A 10,370-nucleotide genomic window follows, 5' to 3' on the forward strand; every position below is an offset into this window, starting at 1 on the left:
AAATAAGAATTTAATTTTTCTATTATTATTGAACTTGATATGAAAATACAAAACTTCAGTGATATAGGCAAATTTACTTGGAAACATTTCTGAAATTCTTCAACGTTTCACAATAAATTCGGTAAAAAAGAAAAAAACAATATCAATTCAATACTTATTAAACGTCAACACCGGCAGCACTGTTGTTATTGGAATATATATACGATTTTTGAAGAAGATAAAAAAAAAGAAGAAAAATCAACAACCTATAGTAATACTTGTGTCCACTTCCTGCGGCAAACGAAAAAAAAAAAAGAAAGAAAGAAAGAAAAAAACAATCTCTTATCAAACTCTCCGATGAAAATTGCGCAATTAGCGCATGCGCATTGATCGATCGCAGTACACTCATCAATTTTTTTTATTCCCCTTTGTATTCGAATCATAACCAATCCAATTCGACCTAATTATGTCCGACGTTATCACAGCTGTTCATTTGATTCGATGTGCATGAAATTTGATGACTCATGACTATAAATATATATTAAATGTTTATATCAAGTATGAAACGAAAGTAACAAATCGAAAAATCGACATTATTTGTGGCAAGTACAGTTAAGAATGGTTTGAAAATAGAAAACAATTAAAAACGAACGAAACGTATCCGCGCAAAGACAGGAATGAATAACTAACGACATTTTGTTTCTACAGAGGGTCACACGGACGCGGAGATGATGGACCTGGTCTCGGAGATGGAAATGATGAAAGTGATCGGAAAGCACGTCAACATAATAAACCTGCTGGGCGCTTGCACTCAAGGGGGGCCGCTTTACGTGGTCGTCGAATTCGCGCCTCACGGAAACCTTCGGGACTTCCTGCGGGAACACAGACCCTCTTCCGGTTACGAGCCGACGATAGGCCAGGAAATGAAGCAGCGAAAAACGCTGACGCAGAAGGACCTCGTCTCCTTCGCCTACCAGGTTGCCAGGGGCATGGAATACCTGGCGAGCAGACGCTGCATCCACAGAGATTTGGCGGCCAGGAACGTCCTCGTGAGCGACGAGTACGTCCTCAAGATAGCCGACTTTGGACTCGCCCGCGACATCCACTGCCACGATTACTACAGGAAAACGACTGACGGAAGGCTTCCGGTTAAGTGGATGGCACCCGAGGCCCTCTTTCACAGGCTTTATACCACTCAGTCCGACGTGTAAGTTCGCGTATATTGTCGAATTATGTACTTAGGAAGAGGGCTGAAAAAATGTTCGAATTTCGAGAATTTATTTAATTCGGCTGATGGTTGTTTTACACTAAAGAAAAAAAGTCATTGCCATTGATAAACAACGTCACGATTATCGTCAATATCAATGCTTTTCCGATAATTTATTCTAATAAAAGAAAAATAAATAAAACGAATCACTTGCGAAACGAATAATTGATTATAAAGATCAGATAAATTCTTGGAATTCGGCTAATCTTTCGACATTATTCTATACCTACTCGTCTATGCTTTCTTAAGATGATTTTAATCGTCAACAGGTGTTCTAATCTTCTAATCGAAAAAAAAATTTCTTCCGTTATTAGATGGTCGTACGGAATTCTGTTGTGGGAAATAATGACTCTGGGCGGTACGCCCTACCCGTCCGTTCCATCGGTTGAGAAATTGTTTCAGCTATTGAGATCCGGACACAGGATGGAAAAGCCGCCGTGTTGTTCTATCGAGATGTGAGTTAGAAAAAAATTGGTCCATTTTATTTGTTATATTATACAAATGCTCTGAATTTCACACTGACTTAAATTTCCGTGTTCCTCTTACCCTCAATCTGATCTTTCTTTGATTCTACAGATACATGCTCATGAGGGATTGTTGGAGTTACCAACCAAACGAACGACCGATGTTCGGTGAACTGGTCGAGGACCTTGACAGGATATTGACGATAACCGCTAACGAGGTGAGTGAATCGCATCGATAAGATATCATTTTATTCGTCGCAAAGTTGGGGGAGGATTGAGAACCATCGAGTTTCCTTAAATTTTATAGGAGTACTTGGACCTTGGTCTACCACAGCTAGACACACCGCCATCGAGTCAGGAGTCGAGTGAAGCCGACGACGACGACGACGACGACGAGAAGTTTCCCTACTTGTTGTGAATAACCCGGCGAAAAGAGAAACGAAGGTGACAACAATTGCCGTTCGAGTGATGAATTTTCGATGGATAATCAAGAGGTCTAAAACTTGGTTGGGTAGAAATGATGAGAATGATGGAAAAGGAATCGTATAATCGAGATGAAATGAGAAAATAAATTTGCGAATAATAAACTAACAAACTGGCAAAGTATAATATACGTAATAGTGAAAAATCAGGTGAAATATGTAGTGTTTGTTACACTAAAGGACGAAAGTGAAAGAGAGGAAGAAAGGCGGTTAAAGTTTTTTGTGAGTGTAATGAGGTAAATTACGTCGGGATATTTGTACAACCGAACGTCGACTGATACATAGAGAACACGCCAAATGATACAAATCAGTATTGACAAAAACATTAATAGATAAATAAATAAATGAATGGATGATTAAACAAAACATAAAAATTAATACATGACGCATATTTTTTTGTAGACTTTTAAGGAACTATTGAAAAACGAGAGAAAAAATATAAAAATAAACCAACGCATGTACACGTGGTGCCCGATGATTCGAGGTGCTAATCGTGCAAGGTATAAATCACACGTTTTATACTTTTTACGTATTTATGTAATAATATAATCATGTGCCATGACTGAGTGCCTTTCAATTGTTACCAATCTAGTAAAATTGAAATTACATTAATCGATCGAGCGATTGATTTTTAATTTCATCTAAAAGTGTACTAAAGTGTAAGAATGAATAATAATAATAATAATAAGCAAGTATTTTTATAATTGATTTATATACGTGTATGTATATCTATAATAAACGTGCTCGTTCAACTCGTTGACAATTTATTATTATTGTTACAATTATTATTATCACACTTTCGAAAAGGCTCAAAATCTTGACAAACTTTTATCATTATTTCATGTATTATAGAAAGAAAACAACAACAATAAAAAAAAAAAAAAAAATTGAGAAACGAATTGCAATGGGTACGATATTGTGTTTGTTACTAGTCAATTTATAAATTTCAACATTTTTGTACGATAGACTTTTCTTTTTTCTAAGATTTATAATATGTAATATTTCTACGTTATTAGATATTTTTTTTTTATGTTAGATTTAATGCAAACTTGTAAAAAATACTGAAGAAAAAGGAAGAGATAATAATCACAAGAAGAATACAATTCGTTCACATGTACGAACGTTAGGTACGAACCTTGCTGAAAATTTGTATCAGCTCGAACATAAGAGAGAACGTCACGTTTCAGTTTTTTGTATTAATACAGATACATGTTTCCGTTAATATCGTGTGAAACAGTGGATCCAATCATCTCCAATATCTCTCTTGAAGGTATAATACGAATACCTCAAAGTATTTATAAAGCATTCAACATACGTGTATAAATAACAGTTTATAAAATTGTACTAGATAATAAATAGCATTAGATAATTTATTATTTGTAAATTCATCGCAAGTATTTCTTTTTTTCCGTCTTCTATTATGCGAAATCAGTTATTGAACATCGTAAATGAAACACAAGAGGTACACGTCATTGAATATAAAATGCCGTTACGCGAATGAATAGAGGAAAGAATTACCCTATCTTGTAACTGTGTATTCATTATTGTTAACAATGGAAAGAAATGAGACATTAAAAAAAAATAAAAATGAAAAAAAAAACAAAGAAAAACCTGTAAAAAGTACATTTAAGTACGTTCACATCTAGGTTTATGTCGTTACAAAGTAAAAATAGTTTAGATTAAAAAAAAAAAACAAAAAAACTAAAAATAACGTGTAAATAGGAGGCGAATTGTTTACTATTTCTTTAAAATGAAGAATGAAAAAAATGGAAAAAAATTCGTTGATCAGTGCCTAAATAACCATAGCGAATGCCGCATTTACCTGCAAGCATGTATCGTATATTTGTATGTTCGGTGTAACTGAAGTGTAACGAGTTTCAACTCTACAATAAATGAAAATACGTGTACCCAACAGTAATACTTATACGACAATTTCTCATTTCCCACCTTCCTGTGAGTTGAAATTTAGCACGGGATCAATCGATTATTGACTGGCAAGAAGACGATTCGAGTAAGTATTTCGACCGAGAATTTAACACAGTACAAAGTGAAATAATTTTTTTTTTCATCTCTGAGACTTTTTCTCTCTCTCTATCTTTCTCTCTTCCAAGGAAATATTTAGGAACGGCTTTCAAGAAAACGAAAACAATTTATAGAAATGATTCTGAAACATATCGTAACGAACTATAAGCGTTACAGAATAAATAGAACAAGTTCGTGAGCTTATGAAGCGAACAAATAGAAAACAAAATTAAAAGACGAGGAAAAATACTTTAATGCTTGAATGTTTACAGATTAAAGTTTGAAACAGGACTGTTTTTATCATAATATTGGTTTGACGCAGCAACCTTATTCGTTATATGACATATCAACAAAGTTTTTATACAACTTTTATCTATGATGACTACTAAATCAGAAAAGGGGATGAAACGAGCGACTTCACGCATTGTAAAAATATTAACGTATCAAACTAGAATGACCGGTATAATTTTAGGAAAGAAATTTGAAATTTGAAATTTGAAAATGGAACGTATCGCGCGCCGCGAAGATTAAACCGATTAAACGGATGACAGACGAAACAGATGCGATTAGATTAGTTCGAGAAAAGAGCGCTAAGAGGGCGTTTAAGTCAATACGTTTTGTTGTCATCAGCCACATTTACAATAAGTTGTTTTTACCAAATTTTTATTACAAATGTTATTTTATTCTATATATAAGGTGAAAAATAATACCATGAAAATGTATCAATCGTAATAAAAAATGTTCCCGCGTTGTTTGTTGGTGATGCATACGAGTGAGAGACGTGAAAGTTTATAGGCCAAAAGTAAGGTTAGAAATATGGTAACCCACTTTTTACAACGAAACAGAGTAATTGTCAAAAGTATAATTTTAACAGGATTATAAATTTAGGATGAAAATTAGGCCCCCAACAAACAATCGGACTGTTTCAAAGGTGCTTTTAGCTATTATAGACGAAAATGAGAAAATTATTTGGGGAATGTTTTAATCCTCGTACTGCGATGGAAATTAACATTGTATTGAATCGAGTTATTTTTTCGCAGGTGATAACGTGAATACTGAATAAATGGTGCTCACCGGTGCCATGGAGAGGCGAATAAAGCTGAAAACATTAAACAGTCACATAACGTGCAAGATATGCCGCGGCTACCTTATAGATGCTACAACAGTGACGGAGTGCCTCCACACCTTTTGTAAAAGCTGCCTAGTCAAACACCTCGAGGAGAAACACACCTGCCCGACATGCCAAATAGTTATACACCAGTCACATCCCCTTCAGTATATTAGCTTCGATAGAACCATGCAGGATATCGTCTACAAACTTGTCCCCGATCTCCAGGAGAGTGAGTAGTTTGCACGCTTTAATTTTCCCAATTATAACGACAATCGATAACTAACGATTCGCTTTTCATTTCAGACGAAATCAAGAGAGAGCGAGAATTCTATAGAGCCCGAGGGTTGCCTTGTCCTAAGGATGTTTTACCAAACGCCGCCGAAATGGAAGAGGAAAAACAATCGGGCGACACTCACGCCGAGTCTGATTATCACCGAGCCGATGAACAGGTGAATAAAGATTTTTTATTTTTTCGTTCGACATTTAAAAGTTTCGTTTAAACTACGCGTCGACTAATAGACACGATTTTTTGCTTGGAGAAACGTAGTGTGTTTCAGAAATGTTTCTTCTTTCGTCAGACGTTATAATTGGATGGAGTTTTTTTTCTATTCACAGGTGAACGTGTGCTTGGAATGCATGAACACAAGTTTAAAAACGTTGAAACGAAGATTTATAAGGTGTTCGGCACAGGCGACTATTACTCACTTGAAAAAATTTATTGCCAAAAAAGTCCTCAACGGTATGGAGAAATATCGCGATGTAAGTGAAATAAAAAAATTTGGTATTTCTAATGCAAAATTCATAAGAAAGGAAAATACAGAGAGTCTTAAGGCGTAGCTTCGACGGGCCAATACTCTTTGCGATAAACTAATCTGTTTTTCGATTTCAGATCGATATTCTATGCAACAACGAGCTCCTGGGAAAGGATCATACGTTAAAATTCGTCTACGTAACAAGATGGAGGTTTCGGGACCCACCTTTAAGGCTCCAATACAGGCCTCGTATAGACATATAATCTAAGCTCTTTCTCTCGGTGTATAGAAACAAGCTGTAACGTTAACCAGCTTCGAATGAAACTTTAACATATTTTCATCCAATCTACCAATCTACCGCCTTGCTATACAAGCCTATATATTCGAGATATGCAGCTTTTATTTATCAAATATCACGTTAGATTTCAGGCTGAGAATTTTGCACCAGCTCAACGATAAAAGAAAAGAAAAATAGAATGCATATAAATGTGTATACATATAAAAATTCATATATACGTATGTATATAGATATAATTATTTTCGTGAGTAAAAGATGAATATATTTTATGATTAGCAAATTTATGGAGAAGAAAGGATATAAAAAAAAAAAAAAAAAACAAATCAAGAAAATCCGATTGTCATGATATAAAGCACAGTAACGTGAAATAATTTTAAACCGGACAAAAGAAGCACACGCGCTTGCGCATTTTTACATATTATTTCGACATTATAAACCATTTTTATCATTCACGTATCTTTATTTTATCTTTATCATGATTTGTGTCAAGGTTTCGACTCTAGAATTTACTTCTACCTAACTTTCCCCCAGCAGTCAAGTGTACATTCAAAAATTTTCTTTTCTTTTCTTGCAACGTTCTGAACAACTGAAGCAAGCGGTAAACACAAAAATATTCTGGAACAAAGAAACACATTATCAATCCTGTTAAGTGAAGTCAAAGCAAGTTTTTTCCATCAACTATTGTTTCCAACGAATGAAACTTTGTACCAGTTCTATCAGTTCTGAAATTTCGAAAATAACTTAAATATGCGTATACTTTGAATTGTACATCTAGTTAAAAATATCTAAGAATCATTGTGAAACGTATTTTTGTTCGACTTCGTACGAAACGGATCGATAATACTGTACAGTATATAATTTAATTTCTACCGATTTATCTTTACGTTTATCGTTTATATTTATTGATAAGAAAAAAATCGTATTTTATTTTTACATCTCAGCCAGCACTAATTCCAGACCAAAATCAATAGAAAAAAAAAAGAAGAAAATCATTATCGTCAGCACGTTCGTATAATAGGACGTTTAGTTCGTCGTACATACTACATGAATTTTAGTATTTTCGATAACCAATAACAATAAAAATACCATCATGAATCTTCGTTATTTTCGTATGCAGTGATCGAACAAAGAAGTAATAATAATAAAATTTAGTTAACTTTAATTAATAATGTAAATGTGGCTGGTACAGAAGGCGTTGTAGTTTCAAACATTTAAATACGTAGATACATTATACATATATAATATAGACAAGTATTTTTAAATGGGAATCAGAAACACATACATACATACATATAATAATGCCCATCTAAATTTATATTTTTCAAATTGTCGACGTCAATATACCGTGGGCTATTGTATAGTATATGTAGATGTTAAAAAAACGTAATACCTAAGAGTGCATTGCGTAGAGAGAATTTTAATTACGTGTTTTCCACACCTAGGCAATTTTTTCTCTCGGTACTTACTTCTTCGCAATAATTTTCTTTTCTGTTGTTTTTTTTTTTTTTTTTTTTCAAATTCTTTTCTTCGTTTTTGTTTGCATAGTAACACCGTAACGTAGTTCTCCATTCAATATATGAAATATATACCTGAATGTATATAGAATATTTTTTGACAGAACTCTGGAATTATCCATTGCTTTAAATAGACTAATAATTACGTTACGATAATTCGACTAGCGTAAATAAATCTTGGACGTTGTGACTTTTTACCTTTGTATATTTATGCGCTGTATGTATTGTGGTTCACTATTCTATACTTCATTCGATATTCAAAGTTACCTCCTGATCGGTTGGTTTGTAATTACATTTAAAAACATGCGTCGAAAATCAATAACGGCATATGTCAAAATTCGCATTCCTAAAATTAATCAAGATTTAATTCGAGTGAATTATAGAACTTGTGATTGCTGCTTGTATTAGATGAATTTGATAAGTTTTAGATAATCATGAGAAGAAAAAGGAAGAAAAAACGAGTGTGATTGTACATATTGTTAGGATATAACTATATAAGCAACTTTGCTAAGTAGTGGTATACTCGATTGTACTAATGCTTAAATACGTTGTACACACGTGTATATGTATTATCATAAATTATTGAAATAAATATGTTTTGTACAGTATAATTGTTCATTCAACAAACGATCGTATTTCCCGTATGCATATACATACTTCTCCGCACTTATGCACGCCTAATTGAATACGCGATAATATATTTTCGGAGTTACTTTTTTTCTGTCCGATCACTAGTCTTACTCTCTCGCTCTCTCCGACAGTGTTACAACTTTTTATAAACTAGCGAACGTATTGCCCGTTGTTCATCCGTAAATAAATATAAATTTCATTTTGAGGAATTTCATCCTCTCACGTAGGAGAAAGGTTTGAGAAAAGAAAAAAAACAGAAAAAAAAAAAAAACTAGACTTTCGCGATTGTGCAGTATACAATACGTATAATACAACTTAACCGTGGTAATTTGTTCTAATGTTAGGTATACATATGACGATTAGAATAATTTCAAACAGTCCCAGCTGTGAGAATTGTTCAGGTGAAAACTTTTTATCCAAAGAAATTAATTACCTACAATTACAATACATTGTTCAACTATAAAACGTATAAAAAAAAAACAAAACGCAGAATAATTTATAGCAGTGATCGCGAACAGGTGTACGAATTGACACGCGATTTATGATCATCGTGTGAAGATATGTATGTATAAGTAATCATAAGAAATTCGGTGAAGCTCGACGTTGCATTGAGTCTGGAATCTGGATTCATTCGCTTTACTTTCTCTCGTCTACGTAATACCGGCAGGCGATTACTAAATACTCGATGTATAACTGAAAATAAATTCTGTTATATATTGCGTCATATTCACGCACAGCAAGAGAGTGCGTTGCAAATATTACACGAACAACATACCGTTACAACAATATCTCGTAGAATAGGTTTATAAAAGGCGATCAGTATACGTATGTACGTATGTACGTAGATATGCGTGAATCAACGAGGCGGAGAAAACGGGAAATTGTATACCGTTAAAAAGACGGCAAGAAAAATGTTAGGATCATTTCTTTTTCTTCCTAATCTGGTAGTCGGATAAATAGTAGGTATGTGTGTATATATATATATATATATATTATATATGTATCCGCACTCTCAGCAGTTGTAATATCCACGGTGTAAAGATTGAAAGGATTTTGCGACCGTTAAAGGTCTCGCCTTTCACTTTCGTAGGGAGCTGAGTGCATGATAGTCGATATGCATACCTATACATACACGTTGCGAAGTTTAATTGACTTTACGGTATTCCCGAAGCCTCGTTAAGTTTCGTTTTTTCTTTATTTTTCTTCACTTTTTACTCATATCCGAAATCCTCACACGTGGAATTCCGCTCTCGATGAAAGCTGCTGTTATACGCTTCAATTAACAGGAACGAGATTTTGTACTCCGTGATAAAAAATTTACTAATTTAGATAATTCGCCGAAATAAAACCGCGGTATTTCAATTATTATCAGCGGTCGGCAGTAATAATTTTCACTTTCTATTCAATCAAATTTTGCCTTTTTCAAATGATCATATGCAATTTTGAATTATAAGTTCAGATGAATTTCCGCGTGTATTTTCTACTGTATATCGTAATACAATATAAATATATTATGAACGAAATGTGTATTAAAGCCGAACAAATTGCACACCGTGTGCAGAAAATTGGTGAAAAGTGAAAATCGACGTATCAAAATTTAATACCGCATCTTTTTCGGCCGTATTTTGAGACAAATATCACGCTGCTCCTCGTCGACACGTTGAAATGAGGACACGATAAAATATTGGAAAGCAATTAATTTCTAATTTCATTCTCATTATTAATTCAGAGATAATTAGAAAACGTGAAATTTTCATATTTTCCCTATCGTAGCGAACAATAATTATTCATTACGATTTGCAATTTGCATTAAAGTGCGATCAGGGAAAAGACTATCGAAATATGTGTATT

General features: G+C 33.8%; 2 protein-coding genes across 6 annotated transcripts in view; both read left to right on the forward strand.

The window, feature by feature from the left end:
- Positions 1 to 3,880, forward strand: part of LOC124413318 (fibroblast growth factor receptor homolog 1-like) — a 32,867-nt gene extending 28,987 nt beyond the window's left edge. For all 3 annotated transcript variants that reach the window (XM_046893826.1, XM_046893828.1, XM_046893827.1), the window contains exons 8-11: positions 688 to 1,186; positions 1,561 to 1,701; positions 1,823 to 1,928; positions 2,018 to 3,880. In XM_046893826.1, coding sequence (XP_046749782.1) covers positions 688 to 1,186; positions 1,561 to 1,701; positions 1,823 to 1,928; positions 2,018 to 2,128 — 857 coding nt within the window. In that variant the 3' untranslated portion in view covers positions 2,129 to 3,880. The remainder of the gene's footprint in view (positions 1 to 687; positions 1,187 to 1,560; positions 1,702 to 1,822; positions 1,929 to 2,017) is intronic.
- Positions 3,881 to 4,816: 936 nt separating this feature from the next.
- On the forward strand, positions 4,817 to 6,678 carry LOC124413323 (polycomb group RING finger protein 3). 3 transcript variants are annotated; one of them, XM_046893834.1, is made up of 5 exons: positions 4,817 to 5,021; positions 5,255 to 5,554; positions 5,629 to 5,774; positions 5,941 to 6,084; positions 6,215 to 6,678. In XM_046893834.1, the coding sequence occupies exons 2-5, from the start codon at positions 5,278 to 5,280 to the stop codon at positions 6,338 to 6,340; spliced, it is 693 nt and encodes a 230-aa protein (XP_046749790.1). In that variant the 5' UTR covers positions 4,817 to 5,021; positions 5,255 to 5,277; the 3' UTR covers positions 6,341 to 6,678. The 3 variants fall into 3 exon arrangements, with proteins under 3 accessions (XP_046749790.1, XP_046749789.1, XP_046749791.1); XM_046893833.1 differs by having other exon boundaries at positions 4,817 to 5,016; XM_046893835.1 differs by having other exon boundaries at positions 5,015 to 5,033.
- Positions 6,679 to 10,370: the final 3,692 nt, after the last annotated feature.

Source organism: Diprion similis, chromosome 12 (genome assembly GCF_021155765.1).
Source record: "Diprion similis isolate iyDipSimi1 chromosome 12, iyDipSimi1.1, whole genome shotgun sequence".
NCBI classification, from domain to species: Eukaryota; Metazoa; Arthropoda; class Insecta; order Hymenoptera; family Diprionidae; genus Diprion; species Diprion similis.

Coding starts and splice junctions, on each gene's coding strand:
- LOC124413323 (XM_046893834.1), top strand. CDS start 5,278: ATGGTGCTCACCGGTGCCATGGAGAGGCGAATAAAGCTGAAAACATTA. Junction 5,555..5,628: donor TGTCCCCGATCTCCAGGAGA/GTGAGTAGTTTG, acceptor TTTTCATTTCAG/ACGAAATCAAGAGAGAGCGA. Junction 6,085..6,214: donor GTATGGAGAAATATCGCGAT/GTAAGTGAAATA, acceptor TTTCGATTTCAG/ATCGATATTCTATGCAACAA.